Raw genomic sequence first — 23,123 nt, forward strand, 5'->3', positions numbered from 1 at the left:
GGTGGATGGACCTAGCGACTGTCATACAGAGTGAAGTAAGTCAGAAAGAGAAAAACAAAGACCATATGCTAACACATATAAGGTGTCTAAAAAAAAAAAAAAAGGTTGTGAAGCACCTAGGGGCAGGACAGGAATAAAGATGCAGACGTAGGGAATGGACTTGAGGACACGGGGTGGGGGAAGGGTAAGCTGGGACGAAGTGAGAGAGTGGCATGGACATATATACACTACCAAATGTAAGACAGATAGCTAGTGGGAAGCAGCCACATAGCACAGGGAGATCAGTTCGGTGCTTTGTGTCCACCTAGAGGGGTAGGATAGGGAGGGTAGAAGGGAGACGCAAGAGGGAGGAGAAATGGGGATAAATGTATATTTATAGCTGATTCACTTCGTTATACAGCAGAAACTAACACACCACTGTAAAGCAATTATACTCCAATAAAGATGTTTTAAAAAAAATACCTCTTCCACACTGAGACCAGTATGGTGCTCATACAGCCTCAGCCTCGGTCATGCAAACCGCTGCCTCACAACAAGGGAAGAGATGAATAAGATGGGCGAGATCTCATCCTCGACACCACATGATTATAAGCTGTTCCATGAATATAAAGCATCCAACACAAATAGTCATCCATTCATTCTCTCAGCAAATACTTACTGAGTACCTACTCTGGGCTTCACTTTCTAAGGATGGGGGTCACCAGGAAGAAGATGGTCCTCCCAGCATTAACACCTATTGGACAATTTCTACACATTGGATTCCTGATGGTCTTGGTTGAGAAACACCCCTGCTCTGTTGGTTTCATGGGATGACAGAGAAAGAGTGTTCCAACAGGTAAAGCCTTGGCTTGATGGAAACTGTTTTTCGTTATCCAACTGAGGAATTTTACTGAACCACCCTGCAGTTTGTATTTCCTGTTTCTGTTCTCTTCAGATGCCAGAAAGCAGGCACTTCATAACTGTTAAAGATCAAGAGTTTTCTTTTTCGTGCAACGCTTAGGCATATAGGAGTCTGTAGGATAAAAGAACACCTTAGCAGCTTGAGGGTATTAAATAGACCAGCAGAGTAATGAATGCTACCTGGACGCTTAGGAGCAAGACACACTGATTTGGTTACTTTTTAATAAGTCAAGTTACCCTCACTGCTCATGCTGGGGGGACTGAGCTTAATGAGGCTAATGAATAACTGCCCTGAAATGAACTACAATTCCCATAAACTTCTTGCACCTGCATTTCTGCAAACAAATCCTACATCTGCCTCCAAAAATCTCTATGGGGGGAGGGGGGGTTGTCCGTGTAAAATGTGTGTGTGTGTGTGTGTGTATAAATGCACACACATGTGCATGAGTCACCTCATCCCAGGCTTGTTCTTTTTAGTCTCACCTTGCCCGAAGTATCATCCACTTTTCTTCTACATTTTATTAAAGATTCTAAATTATTAGCAAATGATGTTTTCTCTAAACATGACCTATTAAAGTGTTCTCATATCATATATTCAAACCCTTACTGCTTCAATATCCTAAGAAGTAGAATTTCAGTAAACTTTTTTTTACTAGACACAAAAAATTGATAAAACTGGGAAGATTTTGGATATAAGCATCTGATCAGAAATCCAAAGATTCAAGATTTATTTTAAGTTGAGGAGGTATAACTGTGCAATTAATTAATACCTTTTAATGGGCTAAGTGAGTTTGTACTTCTTTAATAATCAGAAAAAGACAAAAGAAAAATTCAAAAATATGAAATGGAACTTGAGAGACATGTTATGTATTTATCTTACTCCTGACCACTTCTTAAGAAAAAGAACAAATATGCTCAAGAAAAATCTTATAGAAAATTATCTTCGACTAAAAAGGAACACCAAGTGACGTGGCATGAGACCGAGTAATGCCCTATTCCAAGAATTTGGTGGTCATATTCTAAGAACTTTCTTGTCTCCATGATGTAGCAGTATGCAATAATACTAGCATTATCATCTGAGCGGAATTGGGGTACCCATGTATCTGGAATGGGATATTCATATCCTTGAGGCTACAAATCTTAGCTGAGTGTATCTCCAGAACCCAAGGCCTTTTTCCTTCATAGGAGCTTCCTAGAACCTAAACCCATCTGGATTGGAAGTAAATCCTCTGGGAGGGCTGTGAGTCATATCGGCAGCACTGGGATGACCCAAGAGAAACTCAGATTCACACTCTTCCTGTCTATACCCACATGGGCATCTATGCCAGGAAATTAGAGAAACTCTGTGCTTATTTAGTCCCCAACTCTTACAGTGCTGGGATGTGGCAATACAGATACATTGGAAGTAGTAGATAACTACAACCTGAAAATGGACTCTGTAAGGGTGCCTGATTTCCTGATTATTTCATCAATTTAAATTAGCTCCTCAGCAAAGGAAACCATAAACAAAATGAAAAGACAACCTACAGACTGGGAGAAAATATTTGCAAATGATGCAACCGACAAGGGGTTAATTTTCAAAATATACTAACATCTCATACAGCTCAATATAAGAAAAAAACAATGAAAAAATGGGCAGAAGATCTAAATAGACATTTCTCCAAATAAGGCATACAGATGGCCAACAGGCACATGAAAAGATGCTCAATATCACTAATCATTAGAGAAGTGCAAATCAAAATTAAAATGACGTACCACCTCACACCAGTCAGAGTGGCCATCACTAAAACGTCTACAAATAACAAATGCTGGGGAGGGTGTGCAGAAAAGGGAAGCCTTCCTACACTGTTGGTGGGAATGTAAGTTGGTGTGGCCACTATGGAAAACAGTATGGAGGTTACTCAGAAAACTAAAAATAGATCTACCATATGATTCAGCAATTCCACTCCTGGGCATATATCCAGAGAAAATTCTAATTTGAAAAGATACAAGCACCCCTTTGTTCATAGCAGCACTATTTACAATAGCCAAGTCATGGAAACAACCTAAATGTCCATCAACAGATGCATGGAGAAAGAAGATATGGTATATATATATATATACATATATATATATATATATATATACACACACACACACACACAGTGGAATATTACTCAGCCATAAAAAGAATGAAATAATGCCATTTGCAGCTACATGCATGGACCTAGAGATGATCATATTAAGTGAAGTAAGTCAGAAAGACAAATACCATATGATATCACTTATCTGTGGAACCTAAAACATGACACAAATGAACTTACATACGAAACAGACTCACATAGAGAACAGACTTGTAGTTGCCAAGGGGGAGGGGTGTGGGGGAGTGATGGATGAGGAGTTTGGGACTAGCAGATGCAAACTATTATATATAGAATGTATAAACAACAATGTCCTATTGCATAGCTCAGGGAACTATATTCAATATCCTATAATAAACCCTAATGGAAAAGGAAAAAATTAGCTCCTAACGAGATCTTCATTTGATGTCTGACAAATTATTCTAATGTTCCTTTAAAAGAACAAGACTAATCTTTTTTAAGAGACAGGATTCTGCTATCAATTATTTTAATATAAAACTATAAATATTATAATATTAGAACAAACAGTAGTCTCTAAAACCAACTCTTATCTATAAAAAACTTATTGTAAAATAAAGAGCATATCTTGAGTCAGTCCAACCTCTTACGCTGGAAAAGTCGACAATTCAGAAAAATAATTCAGGTTGAGCCCTACCTCATACTACTGCCAAAATAAATTTTTGTAAAATATTAGAAGCATGTGTAAATTATCACCTAATGGTTCTCTGGAATAGGAATTAATTTCCAAGCATAAAAGTAATAGGAAGAACATCACAAAGGAAAAGATAGTTTTGACCACACAGGATTTTAAAGCCTCTGCATATCCCTCCTCAAAAAAATAAAATAAAAACATAAGTTGAAAAAATTGCAATCAACAGTCAGTACTTTACAGTGAGCTTTGCAAATTAATAAGAACCACAGTATTTCAATATAAAAATGAGCACGGCACACAGACATTTACATCGTCTAACAGATACAAGAAAATAACTTCCTACCTCATAGGAACTTAAAAAATCAAATTGAAAGAACACTGAGAAACCACTTTTCACTTTTTAAGTCAGCAAAACAGCTAACATGATTAATAACACATGTTGATGAAGTTAGTAAGCCAGGCACTCTCCAGCACTGCTAGCCAGGGTGCAAATAGGCACAGCCTTTGCGGAAAGTAATTTGGCATTTTGGCAATTTAAGAGCCTTTTAAAAAGTTCATAGTTCATATCCTTTGACACAATAATTTTACATCTAAGAATCTATTCTTAACAAAATAATGAGATGAACTTTAAGATTTTGCTACACACGTGAATCCAACAAGTATTTTCTGAGAGCCTGTTCTATGCTGGGCCCTGTGTTGGCAGTCATGGTGAATAAGACAAACAGGGCTACTGACCATCTGTTACTTTAAAAATGATGTTTACTGTGATATTTCTAGTATGCCAACCCTAAAAACAATCTAAGTAACACAATAAGGGAATGAGTAAATAAATTACGGTATGTTCATAAAACAATATTATAAGGGCATTAAAAATAACTTTTGGAAAAATGTGTAGTGACATGGGAAAATGCTTATGTTAAAATGTTAAAAGCCAAAAAATCATTATGCAAGACCAAATATATAATATTACTACAATTATGTAAAAATATATATATACTCAATGTAACATAGGTTACATAAGTGATCTCTGTATTTTTCTAACGGTCATAAAATCTGGGCTCTAGTCTCAGCTTCACTGCTTATTATGTGACTATGGGAAAGTCAGGTGAACGTCACAAGCCTCAATTTTCTAATTTGTAAAATGGAGCCGTAATTCAGGCCTTGACGCCCTCCCAGAACACAAACTAGATAATGCATGAACTGGTGTTTCAACTGGTTAAGTTGAAAAGGTCTAAACAAATAACTGCATACTGGATTTTCTTAGTAGAGAAGAATGATTAGATCTGAAAGACTGAATCCCTTTCTCCTACTTTGCTATGTCTCCACTCTACTTCAAATTCCTATTCAGGGCTTCCCTGGTGGCTCAGTGGTTAAGAGTCTGCCTGCCGATGCAGGGGACGCGGGTTCGTGCCCCGGTCCGGGAAGATCCCACATGCCGCGGAGCGGCTGGGCCCGTGAGCCATGGCCGCTGAGCCTGCACGTCCGGAGCCTGTGCTCCGCAATGGGAGAGGCCACAACAGTGAGAGGCCCACGTACCGCAAAAAAAAAAAAAAAAAAAAATACAATACAATGTTCATTTAGGGGAAGTTTTTCTTGACTTGTCCCATTCTCTGTCGATCACTTACTTTGCATCTTTGCCACATTTATATGTACTACATTAATTCACACTTGTTGGCCAAGTATATCTCACATAGTGACTTTTCTTTTTCTAATCTGGAATCATTTATGAACTGAGTTTTTAGGAAATTCTAAAACTTCCATTTCTTCATGCCTATCCTAATCTTTTGCCCAAAGGAAATAGGGACATAACAACTGATTTGCCCTAAAATCAATAGATCTCTTCAGGAAAACATTCTGTAATGTCTCTGATGGGTGACAACTGGATCTAAAATATTATTCCCATCGCTATTATATTTTAAGTGTAAACCTTTCTCTGAGGCGAAGACCACCCACCTGATGCCTTGTGAGGCACTGTTCCCAGCAGAGGGACATTGACGGTTGGGTCTGCCATGATGCCTTTATCCAGGGAGCGCAAGGACAGGAATTCATAGAAGTATTCTGCCTACAACAAAAGGCATTGACAATCAGCACCACGGAAACCACAGAGAGTGGGAAGGCACTTCTCAATTCATCATCCCTCTGATGGAAGACTGACATTTTTCACTACAGGAATTCTGGAGCATACGGCACTTAAAATATTGTGTAGGCATAACTCTCTCTTCTGGGTTTTAGAACTCTAGAATTAGACTCTGCTTGGAGAGAAGTGATTCTTTAAAAATACTAATAACACATGTCCACGATATTCACAAGGTAGCCTTTTAGCTTAAAAGTATTGAGAAAACTTCTCTTAAGGAAACAGGTGATGTCAAAACAATCTTCAACTAGCCCTTAGAAAATCCACCTGAGCTTCTTGGGTCATTCTTTAATTCTTTTCAAATCTGACGTGAGTCTTTGACCAGAATTTGGAAAGATGTAATAAATAAGTGATAATGAAAGCAGCAACCTATTGGCAAAAGAAGACATGAAATTCCAAAATTTAATTATCTTGGTGTGAATGTTTATTTTTCAGTATCATTCCCTTTGGAAGGTTTATATTTAACATCTCAATTTAATTATGGAGAGAAAAGTCTAAACATGTGAAAACCACCTCTTCAATATGACAACAAGCCGCAAAGCTTTATATTGTAAACATTTTCATTTTCCCACTGAGTCTAGTTGAGAAAATCATTCTTGCTACTTGAATGGCCATGAAATACTGAAAGTAGTGATGTATAATCTCACTCAAGCTTTGATGCTTAACTGATTCTCAACTGGATTATTAAAACGGTTTGTGATGGAAACAATGTGTTCTTGCTTAAGAATAAAGAACAATCAATAAATAGCACAGATTCTGAAATGAAAGATAGGCAGATTGAGAGGTTCTGCAGTTATCTGTAGGATATCCAGAATTTGGATGGGTTAATTAAGTTGATTACATAAACATGGGCTAGGAAGAGGTTTAAAAAAGAATACAGCCTATCTTATATGCAGTATAAAAATTTATATGCAGTATAAAATTTATTTTCCAATGTGGAAGATATAAGAGATATATGGTAGACATTGACACAACTTTCTGCCTTAAGTCACAATATCAATGTATTAGGCATTAAGGGCTTTACCATGAGGGTGATCATGCAAAAGGGTAATCTCAGCAGCTATAGGGACACTGTCCATGCCTGGAGTGAGTTGAAAAGCACTTGCAGCTTTCACTAGGTCAGAAGGGGCACCTTCACTGACCAAGTTCCCACTGCAACCGCTTCTTTGAATTGTGGCAGGGGTTCCAGAAGACCACTGTGAAAGGTTCCCTGGGTGGGTAAAAAGAGTTGTGTGAATTAATTTTACTAAATTCATTCACTAGGAGGGCCCTGAGGATAAAGGGTCATAAGACAGTTAATTCCTACCCTGTCTAAGGGAAGGATTGCAAGAATTCTGATGAAAAGAGTGTCATCAGGAAAGGTCATTCAATTGGAATGAATTCCTTTGAAAAAGAAAACATTATTTATGTCCCTTCAGGAAAACCAATGACTATTAAAAGTGGGCTGCTACTTAGACGGCGTTTCGTGAATCTAGGTGTTTTAAATGACTTCTACCGGCTGTGCTTCCCTCTATACTTTACTAGATAATATTTGTCATTCCCCTTTTTGTTCTAAAGCATATCATGGTAGGTATTATGAAGGGATTTAGCACTGTATGCCCTCGTAATTAATAACTTTTGGTTACTTGTATTACCAAGTACAGTAATATCAGCTAGCAACAATAACACAACAACCACTTGTGAAATTCCACATGCCAAAATATTAGAAATATTTGTATTTATAGTACATTTAACAATGGAAAAGAGCTGGGTGGACAGAGTGCAAATATGTTGAAAATAAAACATTTCAGTAGCTATATTGCTTCAAATAACACATAATGTTATCATTTGCTGCTCCATAATTATACCTTTCACATTATAAATTAAATCTGTTTATATGGATGATGTATTTTTAAAATGCATTTATAAAAACTAATATAATTTCAGTAAGTTTTTAAAATCATTTTCTGCATTAACAAGAAAAAGGATGGAAGACTAGACACCAAGATTAAAACAATGACTGTGTAGGATTTTTTTTTTTAATTGGAGTGTAATTGCTTTACAATGTTGTGTTAGTTTCTGTTGTACAACAATGTGAATCAGCTATATCCCACCCCTCTAGGTCATAACAGAGCACTGAGCTGAGCTCCCTGTGCTATGTGGCTGCTTCCCACTAGCTGTCCATTTTACACATGGTAGTGTATATATGTCAATGCTACTCTCTCACTTCGTCCCACCCTGCGTCCACAAATCCCTTCTCTACGTCTGCGTCTCTTTTCCAAATTTTCCACATGTGGTTCCATGACTTTTATAGTGAAATAAATACACTTATTTAACAACAGACATTAATCATATACCCTGCTTTCAGTTCTGTGTGGCTGATGAGAATCATTGGCTCTATTTGTATAAATCTCTGATCAGAGTTGAAATATTCTTCTTGGGCTTCTATTTAGTGGGGCCACGCTCACGTAACAATGTATTTAATCTCCTGCAGTCTCCCTGAAAGTGTGCTTCCAGAAAACAACACTCGGTATTTAAGCAGATTCTGAATGTCTCTTTCAAAAGCTTTTGATGATGTTCACAGAAAGTGGGGCTGAAAGAATTTCACTCAGTCCAGAAATATAACTTCATAGAACCTTTGGGTCTCCTGTTGTTGCTTTTGAGTGTGGTCACGTAAAGTAGGTTGGGAAGCACGAATGCGCTATATTCAGTTCCAGAGAGTTTATAATTAGCATTGGCATGGCCTCGCCACAGGATGCAGCTAGGTTTAATAAACGTCTCTGGCAAGCCAATACTCTGATCTTATCAATCACAGATTTTACACTACAGGTTTTAGGATGTCCGTTTGATTTCTTTGAGAATCAGTAAACATCATGGCTTTTCTACTACAGTTCTATCACAATGAACTGGTCAAAACAGTTTCTTCTTCGGATCTTATCAGCAAAAGGCAGCTGCCAGAGAAAACCTTTTTACTTATTTGGCTTTCTTTTTAGAGATGATGCTGCTATAATCTCTAAAGTATATGATTTTCTTCATACCTGGTATATATTTTTCAAAAGGACTTTGTCCATGTTCATGTCCACTGCCTTCTTACAAACTCCAACTTGAAAACCACTTAGAAATTGACCCACCTTTTGTCTGATCTCAACACTGACTTCTTTCAGTTTCACTTTGTCATTATAAAGCAATCTATCAAAATCACCAATACCATATAAATATTTTTACAAATAAATTATCATCACCATGAGGTAGAGATGAAATATATTCCTCATTTAGCTTAAGGGCTTAAATATTTCCCTCAAAATCATAGAAAATGGCTGATGGAAGAGGTGATAGATTTATTAATGTCATATTATAACTCCTAGACAGGACTTTCTGTTTTTACTTTAGTTATAATCAACATTCTTAGTCCCAAAACTCTCTCCTGGAAAAACTTATTTGGGGGCAAATAAAACCTAAATTCTATGCCAAAGAGAACAGAGAGCTAGCTTTAAAGTTTGGGAACAAGTTTCACAAATTGCACATTTATTATTGAGATAAAAGTAACTCAGAGCATGAACTGCAATAGGGAGGTGGCATGTTGGAGAGCATAAAACCTCTATTAGGAAAAAGTACATTCTGTTACATTAAATGACACTAGTGGAAACTCAGGTAGGGGTAACTAGGATGCTTATTTGGGAAACACATGAAAGGACTGCCTTGTATTCAAACAAAGAATGGGTCTATTCAGAAGAATAATTCACTTCTAAATTAAGTTGCTGAGAAATCTTGCTGGCCTGGTTTGCCACGCAGTAAATTTTCTTTTCATAGAGAGGTATAAAAGACACCCAAATATTATCAAGAAAGGACGGCTGGAAGCCATTTAACTTGCTTCCAAGCAACTTGGCTAAATATTAGAGTTGTTCCTTCCAGAAGAGATGAAGACATCATTTAAACAGCAAAATGGGATAACTCATAAGGCCTTTGCTCTGGCACTCATTTTTGGGTAGATATAGAGAAAGGAAGCAGAGAATTGCATTAACCATTGGAAGGAATGGAGAGAATCCAGTATTTCTTTTCCACCTTTGAAGTTCTGAGTTTATGGTATACACTTAATCTAATAAGCACAATAATGGCAGCAACCTCTGAGTTAAGAATCAAAGGTTCTTCATAAAACCATGGCTCTCAAACCTCTTTTAACTTCATGTATTACAATGTTGGCCTAAGTATTCATGGGAAAACTTAAACAATAAAGGTATCGTATTTGTCCCTCCAAAATTTTCAGGTGATTTAAAACTACAGAACAGGACTTCCCTGGTGGCGCCAGTGGGTAAGAATCCTCCTGCCAATGCAGGGGACACGGGTTCGAGCCCTGGTCTGGGAAGATCCCACGTGCCACAGAGCAACTAAGCCCATGCGCCACAACTACTGAGCCTGCGCTCTAGAGCCCGCGAGCCACAACTACTGAAGCCTGTGCACCTAGAGCCCGTGCTCCGCAACAAGAGAAGCCACCGCAATGAGAAGCCTGCGCACCACAATGAAGAGCAGCCCCCACGCACCACAGTTAGAGAAAGCCCACGCGCAGAAATGGAGAGGTCTTCATTTCTTCACACAGCCAAAAAAAAAAATATAAATAAATAAATTTATTAAAAAAATACAGAACATACTGCCATAAAGTCTGAAATTTTACCAATAATTTTTGCTGAGTGTTCATTATACTCTAGTCACTGTTCATTTAATTGTCACAACAGCCTACTATTATAGCATACAAGTATGTTCAGATTAGCCAGGCCCTGAGCCTGAGAATTACTAAAGGGATATAAAATAGCTCCTACACGGTATGTGAAATGCAAGAAGAAATCTACTAAAATAAGCAAGAAAGGAAAATAGTTCAATGCTGAAGTCCCAAACAAAACGAATAAGCATGCCCAATGCTTAAAATAATCTGACACCTGAATGTCTAGACCAAAAATGCCAGATCTCACGTTCTTCCTCGGCATTCTTCTTGTTACCTCTCTGCAAAATTTCATCCTTCAAACTCACAACTCCTTATCCTTGGATTCTGCGACAGTCCACTGATTCTTGTCCCACATCTTGACCTTCCTGCATGTCCTTATTAAGTCTCCTTTCAGCTCACAGTCTCAGAAAATCACTCGGACTCAAGCCTCAGCTCTTCATTCGTTACATTCTGCCATAAAACTCCTGCACTTTCACAGACTGAAGTACTGAATATTTCCTTCTGAGCAATGATGCTCAGTGCGAAACATTTACACCACGTCGTGGCGTGCTGTTTCAGCATGGAGCCTCATTCACAAAGCACCATCCCCACCTGAGTTCTTTGCATCTGTCGACAGTATTATCATTTTTCCATAATAAAGGCACCAAACCTTAGAGTTGTTTCTTGCCTCTCCCGATAGCCAGACACAAAAATCTTATCCTTTCTCTTTTCGTAATCTTTTTTTTTTAAACATCTTTATTGGAGTATAATTGCTTTACAATGGTGTGTTAGTTTCTGCTTTATAACAAAGTGAATCAGCTATACATATACATATGTCTCCATATCTCCTCCCTCTTGCGTCTCCCTCCCTCCCACCCTCCCTATCCCACCCCTCTAGGTGGTCACAAAGCACCGAGCTGATCTCCCGGTGCTATGCGGCTGCTTCCCACTAGCTATCTATTTTACGTTTGGTAGTGTATATATGTCCATGCCACTCTCTCACTTTGTCCCAGCTTACCCTTCCCCCTCCCCATATCCTCAAGTCCATTCTCTAGTAGGTCTGTGTCTTTATTTCCGTCTTAACCCTAGGTTCTTCATGACCTTTTTTTTTTCTTAGATTCCATATATGTGTTAGCATACGGTATTTGTTTTTCTCTTTCTGACTTACTTCATTCACTCTGTATGACAGACTCTAGGTCCATCCACCTCACTACAAATAACTCAATTTCACTTCTTTTTATGGCTGAGTAATATTCCATTGTATATATGTGCCACATCAATTCTGTCTCTTCCTTTCATTCCCACTGCTCACCCTAACCCAACCTTCATTTCTTCAAGGTGGCATTACTGTAACATTTCTGCAATATCCTTCCTCTCTGCCTCTTTAAAATATCTGCCATAACATAAGCCAATATATCTAATGAAAACATCACTTTTTTACTGAAGTGTAGTTGATTTACAATATTGTGTTAGTTTCAGGTGCACCACATAGTGATTCAGTATTTCTGCAGATTATATTCCACGAAAGGTTATTACAAGATAATGGGTATAATTCCTGGTGCTACACAGTATATACTTGTTGCTTATCTATTTTATATATAGTAGTTTGTATTTCTTAATCCTGTCCTCTTAGTTTGCCTCTCCCCCCTTCCCTCACCCCTTTGGTAACCACAAGCTTGTATTCTGTATCTGTGAGTCTGTTTCTGTTTTGTATATACATTTATTTGTATTATTTTTTATTATTTTGATGTGGACCATTTTTAAAGTTTTTATTGAATTTGTTACAGTATTGCTTCTGTTTTGTGTTTTGGCTTCGTGGTGGAGAGGCATGTGGGATCCCAGCTCCCCAACCAGGGGTTGAACCCACACACACCCCTGCACTGGAAGGCGAAATCACAACCACTGGACCGCCAGGGAAGCCCCTGTGTTATTTTTTAGATTCCACATGTAAGTGATACAAAGTATTTTTCTTTGTCTGACTTATTTCAATAAGCATAATATTCTCTAGGTTCATCCACACTGCTGCAGATGGCAGTATTTCATTCTTTTTTTACGGTGGAGTAATATTCCATTGTGTGTATAAACCACATCTTCTTAATCCAATCATCTGTTGGGCCCTTGGGTTGTTTCCATGTCTTGGCTATTGTAAACAGTGCTGCTATGAGCATAGGGGCTCATGTATCTTTTTGAATTAGTATCACTTTCGCCACATCGCAATCCTTTCCTGTCTCTCTTTATCTCCAGGATAAGGCCTTTAGCCTTTCTGAATGTCCTTCCACAATTTGGGTCCACATTTCCTTTGTTTCTTACTACTCCCCAACAGGGATACACTGATGGAGCTCAACTGGCCTGCTCTGTACCTACCGGAGCCACACCTGTATCCCAGTGTTTTGGCCTATACTGACCTGTGATAGGACTTAAACCAGCCTGGCCCTTAAACATGTACCGCCATGTATTATTATGAAACTTTTCACATGCGTATATCATGTATTCTCATATACATTTTGGATTCTTTGTGTTGAGGGTGGGATTATATATTTTTTTCCAGAATTCTATTGGAGATTCACTCAGCCTTGTGCACAGCACGAGGTATTGAATAAATATTTGCTGAATGAATGAATGACCTACCAAGGAACGTCCAGATGTGTAAGCCCACTGCGTTCCAGGACACATGGTTGTGGTGAAGTGGCGTTCGCCTCTGATTCTACTGATAGGCAGCAGCTTCTCTGTTTTGGCAATTGCTCAATTACTTTTATGGGTCAAAAGATTCTCTTTTACTTTGCTGTGTGGCAGTCCCCGCAGCATACATAGAGAATAGAGAACATTTTAGAAGAAAAGAGCAGTCAAAGAAACATTGACATCTGATAGCCAGCCAATCTGGGCATAGTTTGTAACCGTTTTATGCTTGTTTGGGGACAAAACCTTGGCAGTCAGGCTCCCAGAAGGAATATAAGCAAATAGTGTAAACAAGGTCCAGTTCTGAATCATGACTGTCCAGTGCTCCTCTGGTTCATATTTCCCACTTGCATCTCTCCTATAAGTTACATAGATATACTTATAAGGACATGCAATTTATATAATTTTAAAAGTTTATAAATTTTGTAAAATTGTATAAATTTACATAAATTTTGCCTTCTGTAAGTTACAATATGCAATTGCCAATGCCACTGAAATATCAACAATGACTTTTTTCCTGCTTTCTTTTGAAACTGGCTCTAAGAGGAACTTGTTTCAACAACAAAAAGAAAAAGCACCTTCTCATGCAGAGTAGTTATTTAATTATGTCGCTGGCTTGGATTAAATTGACATTGAAATTAACATTTTTAAGGAGAGAATTTCAATCAGCCTAGTTCTTCTGTTCTAGTAATTGTTTTTATACACACTAGAGTAGACCACAGTCAGTGGGCTGGTTGAGGGAGTGAAGTTATTGGAATATAATGGTAATAGTAAAACTTAAAGTCCAAGTAAACACACCCGGGACCACAAGAGTTTTGTAAACTAAAACTGGCAGGAGATCACACGGTTTGGCTTCACATGAATCTGAAATATCTAAGACATTTTCCATTTTTTCCTCCTAGGGTTTGGAACCATCATCGCTCATGCAAACCAGAAACAGACCCGGTTATCTGACAAATCCCTGGCTAGTCACTCTCTTTTAAGATTCCTAAAGATAGGAAAGCAATGCAAGAGAGCTATGTTGCTATTTTGTATTAGATAAAACGAAAAGTTAGGTTTTGTTTTCTTTTTAATTTTTTTGAGGGAGGGGTATAACAAGGCAGCAGAAAAGCAAAGCATTAGAGAATGGAAAAGGTTTTTTTAAAGTTCTTTTGAAGACTGAAAAAAAGAGTATCAGTATAAAGACCGCGTAGGCTCTGAACAAAATACAGTCCCCGTTCAGCACACATTCACCAGACTGCCAAAATTTTCCTTGGAAAGAGCAATGTTGGTAGGGTAGGAGATAGATGGGCCCCTGGGCTGGAAGGCTGGTGTTTGTCAGGTGGAGTAAAATTGAAGCTTTGTTCTCACCAGACACTCCAGAAGCTGAGCTCTGCTGAAGTAAAGAGATAAGATGACCACTGCTGAGGTCAAGGAAAACTTCCCTGTCTGCACATGCACAGGAAAGCTCCTTGCGGGTGAAAAAGGGAGGGTGCGCCACCCCATAATAAGTGTGGACATATGCCCCACAGGCCTCTGCGGTGGGATCCATCTTAGCAAAAATTTGTGCACACATGTTGGGGAGGATCCTAGGACCAGTCAAGTGTGGAAAATAGAACAAGATAATTGTCCAAAGGTAAACAAAGACCCGGAAGGACTGTCCTATATAAGTGATTTAAATCACCTCTTTACTGTGCTCCTCCCCTCATTAGAGAGGACCTCCGTACCCTTTCTCTCTGGGTGTGTATTTCTGCCTTGCTTCTGTCTTAAATAAACAGACTCCTTATCTGTGTGCTCTCCTACATGTTATGCTGTGTCTCTGATAATAAACTTTGTACCTGTTTTTACCTCCTTGAAACATTCTTGCTTTCAAATGGCGATAAGAGCCAGGGAAACTTTGTCTTTAGCCTCTAGCTCCTGGTGGTCCAGCGGCTAGGATTCCTGGTTTTTTTCACCCAGGCTACCCGGGTTCAATTCCTGGGCACGGAACTAAGATCTCTCTTCAGGACCGCTCACTGCTGCCTCTCTGAGATCATCGACAGCAGTGGGGTTTCTGAAAGCTTCATTTCTTTTTATTCCTCAAGGCTTCTGGGACAAGTACCTCCTTCTCAGAATAAGCCTGCCCTAATTCAGGCATTTGTAAAGTTATGGGTCAGTGCCAACCTAAAAACTGGGCAGTAGGAAGAAGGACCATATTGGGCGATATTGCGTGGGGTAAGGTAAGGGACTGAGGAAAGAAAACATCATTACAAGTGGTGCAGCCGGCACTTTGAGGGCTAAGGACAGTCTATACAGGAGGTATGGGGAAAAAAACCAGTGTGGAGGAACTCAACAGTACAGCTACAATGTCTCCTGGACACTAAGAATGATTATTGGAGACCATGGAAGGGCTGATAAAGCAGCAGTATGACTGCAGGTGTTCTAGAGGAGATGGGAGAGGGAGAGTTCAGTTCTGACAAAGGAAAAGGAATACTTTTTCTATTTTTTTCCTTCACATCTCAAGATTTATATTTGAATATTTCTTTTCTTAAAGCTTCAGAAGCAGTCATCGGATATTCACTTAACGGAGGTGGTGGGTGGGAGAGAATGTGCTAAGAGCTATTTCTCTAATAATACTTTAGAAACCGCGCAAGTACCCTTAACACCTCGTTTAATTCTTCATCAGTATCTCATCCCCTTACTCTCTTTCACATAATTCACTTGGTGGTATATTTCAGCGTATCACATTTTTGGGGGGCAGGATGACACTTATAAAGTGTACCAATAAATTTGGCTAGTACATATAAGTAGCTCAAAAGAGGCAAAGTTAATATTCCATTTCTTTCAGAGTTCTTTATAATTTATCTCTAGAGGTATATATTTATTACATTCTATTGATAAAAAGTGTTTGAAATTTTTAACGGACTTAGAAATGTCAGGAGATAGTCTCAGTGATGGCTTTTAAAATATTTAATATTAGGTCATATTTTTCTTAGTTTAAGCTTCAGGTAAAGAATTGCTTCTGCAATTCTTTATTTTTTTTTTTATTGAATCCACATGGACAGTATTAACTTCTCTGATAAAACCCAGAAAAAAGACTTTCTCTCTTAACTTGGTTTTTAAAAAAATGCATTAAACTAACTTGTTAATGGTTATGAGATATGCCTTAATTTGACTTCTTTGTTCATATCATTTCAATTTCATATATCAGAATACTATGTGACAAGATATCTTCCAATGGCCAGTTGTTCTGTTCCTACCTAAGAGCCAGAGAGAAAAATAATCTGTAACCTCATAATTAGATTTGCAAAGTCCAAAATTTAGAGAACTAGTCTTACTAGCAAAAGATTCAAATAATAGTCACCACTATAAAGTTTTTTATACTTCAGAAAAAGCCATTGCCTTCAACATACAGCACAATTAGCCTTTTACATCTTCTAAGCTCCTCTGGACATTTGCTGCTATAAAATTGTTAGTCATCCATACGCCAATTGTCCCTCTTTAAGAAAAAGAGAAATGGCACTGAAGCAATTTCCTGGAGACTACTGACGCTGAAAACCCATAATCTGAGGACTGGCTAAATCTATGTGGCTAACTCCAGTTGTCTCTGAGGACCCCTGAGCAATTCTTTTAAACATCCCTAGTTTCTCCCTTCTCCTACACACAATTCCATAGATTCCCCCAAGTCCTCTGCCCCATTCCTGCTGTCTTCACTCAACTGACGACAATATCTTATCCACAATGAAAACAGAGACTGCTAGATAGGAATTCTCTCAACTTTCCTCCGTCTACCTACAAAGAGGCCACATCCACATTCCATCCTGCTTCCTTCCCACATCCTCTGAGACTGGCTCCATCAATAATGTCATCTTCTCTCATCTATAATAATGTGATGAAAAGGTTAAAAACTCAACCCTGTGCCTACCAGGCTATCTTTCTTCCTTCCTATTATTATGATGTTTCCAGAGGAGGCTATACTTGTGGCCTTGGTTTTCTTGCCCATCGGTCTTCAGCTCACTAGAGCATGGCTTTTTTCTCTCATTACTATTAAAATGTTTTCCTAAAAGGTCACGGATGACTTCCAAGTTGTTAAATCCATTGAGCACTTTTCTGCCTTAATCTCTCCTGTATTCTCTTAAATTTTTTTAACACAATCAGCTTCTCTCTCTCTTTGACCTATACATAAAAACAATTTGCGTTTTCTGTCTCCTTCTCTATGACCTTCACATGCTTCTCTTTTTATAACTGCACCTTACAACGAGTTTGGAATGTGGGCCCATACACCATTAGAGAATCCATAGCTTTTGTGTTTATATGTATATGACTATTCTGGGGGGAGAGGAGACCCTAGCTTTTATCACATTCTTAAAGGAGTCCATGACTCAAAAAAAAAAAGGTTAAGAACCACTGCCTTCAAGGTTGATGTTTACTTCTGGTCTGCTCTTCTTGCTTCTGCTCTCTTCTTGGGGTGTCTTAATCGTTTCTATGTCTTCAATTTACACCTACATTTCCATGATCTCCAAATTCTTATCTCCAGTTTTCACCCTTCTTCTGAGCTCTAGATTCATATCGACAGCTGTCTACCAGACATCTACCCTTGGACTTAACATGCTTGAACCAAACTCATTATCTTCCCAATGAACCTGTTTACTTACATGTCTTTAGACAGCAAGTACCCTGTAACCAGTGGCCCAAGCTCTAAACGTGGCAGTCTTTTTAGACTATTCTTTCAACACCCACCTCTACAAACTTTCACTGATTTCTCAAATCTATTTCCTTCTTTCCTTCCCATTGTTACGACCAAAATTCAGACATTTCTCACTCATGCTCCTGTAGTTGTCCCTCAACAAATCTTCCTATTAATGAATGACCTCCAGATGTATGCCCTCCAATCCACATTATCATCCAGTTTTTCCTCCTGAATGCCAGCTGGACCACATCACCGCTCCCACTTAAAACCCTTAATAATTTCTAACCACAAGGAGGAGTTCAGCTACAGCTTTGCACTGGGCTCTGCACACCAGCCTCTTCTCTCATGTCTTTCCTCACGAGGCATTGATCCGGTCACAGCAAGCTTTGAATCCACGGAGCTGCCATGCTCTCTCATGAACCCTGCTCCCTCCTCTACACTTGGAATGTCTAGCCCTGCCCTTGTCCACCAGGCAAGGTCCACCTTGACTTACCTCTCCAGACTCAGGTGAAATGTCACCTCTTTGGTAAAACTCTTCCACTCCAGATGCTCCTTTCCTGTACTCTTCCTTATCTTTACTATCGTATTTATGCTAACAATCTATTTACTTGTCTTCCCACTCTCCTCTAGGCAGAGGATCTTGTCTGTTCTTATTTGAATCCCCGATGACTAATATATTTTTTGTGGCTCAAAAATGATTATAAAAAAACAGATACAAGCTTTAAGTCCAGTTAGTCATCTCCTTAAAAATAACAGGTAAATCAGGTCTTACCACGTCTAGTCCAAGTCATGAAATTCTGACTTTAAACGAAACAGAAGCCCCAGTATACTTGTGAAGCTTTGATCGAGGGAGGTAGACTGGAATTCCAGTCACAAGTCAGCAGGAAACGGGTGACAATGAGGCCACACACAAGAAAACTAAGCTGCCTCTGAGCTGGCCCTCCGCTGAGACAGCTAGCAGTCCATATAACACCATCCAGACTCTGGGGTGAATCTGGGTGAGACTCAGGCTACAGTCAGACCAACTTGGCTCGAATTCTAATTCCACGACTTACTAGCTGGCCTTGGGCAAAATCTTAGCCTCTTATTCATTCAACACATATGTACTGAGTGTGCCAGACACTAGGCTTTCTGTATGCCTACAATGCCAAGGATGAGTAAAAACAGATCTGGTTTTTGTCCTTATGGAGTTTGCAGGCTGGAAGGGGGTTGATCATTAATCAAATAATTAAGACTGTGATAAAGTACTTCAGAGGAGATGTAGAGCTTTGCGAATACGTAATTTGACTTAGCTTGGGGTCAAGAAAGGCTCGCCTGAGGTCTGCTGAATGCACGGAAGTTACACAGGTGGAAGAGGGAGCAGCATTTTCGGCAGAGGAAAGATCAGGTGTGTAAGCTCTGACAGGGCTTTGGCAAGCATGAGGAACCGAAGGGTTCCGAGCACTGTTGCAAGGATTAAAATAAATAATGTGTGTAAAGCAGATAGCCAATGTTGGCACACAGTAAGCATTCAACAAACAGCAGGATTAATACGCGAGTCCCTTACTCATGGCGTGTGGCAGCGGTTTCTAGACAGTGGGAGAACGCATAGGTAGAAGGAAGCAGTCTGAGGATTTCTGGGTGTTTGGGGCTGGATGAGTGTGATCAAGAGGGTTCTCACAGTCCTGAAGGACATCAGCCATGTGCTGTGGTTATAGGGAGAAGAGTTCAAAAGGAGAGCAGTGGCTGTGAAAATAGTCTAAAAACCTTTTCCTTTTCTGCTTATTGCAGACGTGGGTTTATAGTTCAGGTTATCCTGTGTAGGCAAAATTGCAATTACCTTATTTCTTTAGCTTTAAAACAAGTTAGAAATGTCTTTTCAAACTATTAGAGGATAGAAGAACATGTATGACTACACCACAAGATGTAATCAGAAATATCTAGGCTATGGGAAACTCTACATGCCAAAAACCTAGTCTCCTCAACAAAAATTTGAAGAAATTTAAAAATGAGAGCAATGGAGGGGAAACATAGATTAAAAGAGACCTAAAAGACTTAGCAACCAATCACAATATGTGGACCTTATTTTTGGATCCTCATTGAAATAAACAAACCTTTAAAAATGTATGATGTTATATACCATGATCAAGTGGGGTTTATTCCAGGAATGCAAGGATTCTTCAATATACGCAAATCAATCAACGTGATACACCATATTAACAAATTGAAGGAGAAAAACCATATGATCATCTCAATAGACACAGAGAAAGCTTTTGACAAAATTCAACACCCATTTATGATAAAAACCCTGCAGAAAGTAGGCATAGAGGGAACTTTCCTCAACATAATAAAGGCCATATATGACAAACCCACAGCCAACATCGTCCTCGATGGTGAAAAACTGAAAGCATTTCCACTAAGATCAGGAAGAAGACAAGGTTGCCCACTCTCACCACTCTTATTCAACATAGTTTTGGAAGTTTTAGCCACAGAAATCGGAGAAGAAAAGGAAATAAAAGGAATCCAAATCGGAAAAGAAGTAAAGCTGTCACTGTTTGCAGATGACATGATACTATATATAGAGAATCCTAAAGATACTACCAGAAAACTACTAGAGCTAATCAATGAATGTGGTAAAGTAGCAGGATACAAAATTAATGCACAGAAATCTCTGGCATTCCTATACACTAATGATGAAAAATCTGAAAGTGAAATCAAGAAAACACTTCCATTTACCATTGCAACAAAAAGAATAAAATATCTAGGAATAAACCTAACTAAGGAGACAAAAGACCTGTATAGAGAAAATTATAAGACACTGATGAAAGAAATTAAAGATGATACAAATAGATGGAGAGATATACCATGTTCTTGGATTGGAAGAATCAACATTGTGAAAATGACTCTACTACCCAAAGCAATCTACAGATTCCATGCAATCCCTATCAAACTACCAGTGGCATTTTTCACAGAACTAGATCAAAAAATTTCACAATTTGTATGGAAACACAAAAGACCCCGAATAGCCAAAGCAATATTGAGAAAGAAAAATGGAGCTGGAGGAATCAGGCTCCCTGACTTCAGACTATACTACACAGCTAAAGTAATCAAGACAGTATGGTACTGGCACAAAACCAGAAATATAGATCAATGTAACAGGATAGAAAGCCCAGAGATAAACCCATGCACATACGGTCACCTTATCTTTGATAAAGGAGGCAGGAATGTACAGGGGAGAAAGGACAACCTCTTCAATAAGTGGTGCTGGGAAAACTGGACAAGTACATGTAAAAGTATGAGATTAGATCACTCCCTAACACCATACACAAACATAAGCTCAAAATGGATTAAAGACCTAAATGTAAGGCCAGAAACTATCAAACTCTTAGAGGAAAACATTGGCAGAACACTCTATGACATAAATCACAGCAAGATCCTTTTTGACCCACCTCCTAGAGAAATGGAAATAAAAACAAAAATAAACAAATGGGACCTAATGAAACTTCAAAGCCTTTGCACAGCAAAGGAAACCATAAACAAGACCAAAAGACAACCCTCAGAATGGGAGAAAATATTTGCAAATGAAGCAACTGACAAAGGATTAATCTCCAAAATTTATAAGCAGCTCATGCAGCTCAATATCAAAAAAACAAACAACCCAATCCAAAAATGGGCATAAGACCTAAATAGACATTTCTCCAAAGAAGATATACAGACTGCCAACAAACACACGAAAGAATGTTCAACATCACTAATCATTAGAGAAATGCAAATCAAAACTACAATGAGATATCACCTCACACCAGTCAGAATGGCCATCATCAAAAAATGTAGAAACAAGAAATGCTGGAGAGGGTGTGGAGAAAAGGGAACACTCTTGCACTGTTGGTGGGAATGTAAATTGATACAGCCACTGTGGAGAACAGTATGGAGGTTCCTTAAAAAACTACAAAAAGAACTACCATATGACCCAGCAATCCCACTACTGGGCATATACCCTGAGAAAACCATAATTCAAAAAGAGTAATGTACCAAAATGTTCACTGCAGCTCTATTTACAATAGCCCGGAGATGGAAACAACCTAAGTGTCCATCATCGGATCAATGGATAAAGAAGACGTGGCACATATATACAATGGAATATTACTCAGCCATAAAAAGAGACGAAATTGAGCTATTTGTAATGAGGTGGATAGACCTAGAGTCTGTCATACAGAGTGAAGTAAGTCAGAAAGAGAGAGACAAATACCGTATGCTAACACATATATGGAATTTAAGAAAAATAAAAAATGTCATGAAGAACCTAGGGGTAAGGCAGAAATAAAGACACAGACCTACTAGAGAATGGGCTTGAGGATATGGGGAGGGGGAAGGGTAAGCTGTGACAAAGCGAGAGAGAGGCATGGACATATATACACTACCAGACGTAAGGTAGACAGCTAGTGGGAAGCAGCCGCATAGCACAGGGAGATCAGCTTGGTGCTTTGTGACCGCCTGGAGGGGTGGGATAGGGAAGGTGGATATATATATCCAGTATATATATAACTGATTCATTTTGTCGTAAAGCAGAAACTAACACACCATTGTAAAGCAATTATACTCCAATAAAGATGTTAAAAAAAAGTATGATATTTATGAGAGAGAGTTGGAAATTTAAACACTAACTGGATATTTGTTTGTATTAGAGAATTATTTTTAATAATTTAATAGTGTGGGTTTTTTTAAAGTTATCTTTATAGATACATACTAAATATATTTGTGGATGAAATGATATGATACCTGAAATTGTTTCAAAATACTATGGGAAGGGGAAGTAGTTGGGGCGTACAGATGAAACAAGACTGGCCATGAGTTAATAATTCTTGAATTTGGGTGACAGATACATGGGTGTTCATTTTTCTATTCTGTCTATATTTGTACTTTATATTTTCCATAATAAAATCTTTTTAAAAAAGAAAATGAAGCCTCATACTGGCATCTATGTTGACTGGATAACCTTCAATTCACAGAGAATAACACATCCATACGGCAATGCTTCCCCTGTGGGCGGATGCTCGTAACTAAGGCTCCCCACCTGCTCCAGACACACTAGCTTCTTGCTGTTGCCTTAACATGCCAGGTATATACCTGAGGAGCTTGGCACTAACTATTCTTTCTGCTCAATGCTCTTGCCCCAGATATCTGCACAGCTTGCTCCCTGAATTTTATTCCAGTTTCAAGTAAAATGTCATCCAAGCAGCCTTGCTTGTTCATCGTCTTTGAAATAGCAACACCCACCATGCATATTCTTATTTTCTGCTTTAATTTTCCACATAGCACTTATCATCACTTGATATATA

The 23,123-nt window shown here is 38.6% G+C and overlaps 1 protein-coding gene across 1 annotated transcript in view; it reads right to left on the bottom strand.

Annotated features, from left to right (window-relative positions):
* WIF1 (WNT inhibitory factor 1) overlaps window positions 1-23,123 on the bottom strand; it is a gene marked incomplete at both ends in the record, with an annotated part of 85,342 nt that overhangs the window by 30,182 nt on the left and 32,037 nt on the right. Inside the window, one exon of the mRNA XM_082850349.1 lies at window positions 5,626-5,734. Coding sequence (XP_082706475.1) covers window positions 5,626-5,734 — 109 coding nt within the window. The remainder of the gene's footprint in view (window positions 1-5,625; window positions 5,735-23,123) is intronic.

This window comes from Leucopleurus acutus (assembly GCF_964270905.1).
Source record: "Leucopleurus acutus genome assembly, chromosome: 11".
In the NCBI taxonomy this organism is placed as follows: Eukaryota; Metazoa; Chordata; class Mammalia; order Artiodactyla; family Delphinidae; genus Leucopleurus; species Leucopleurus acutus.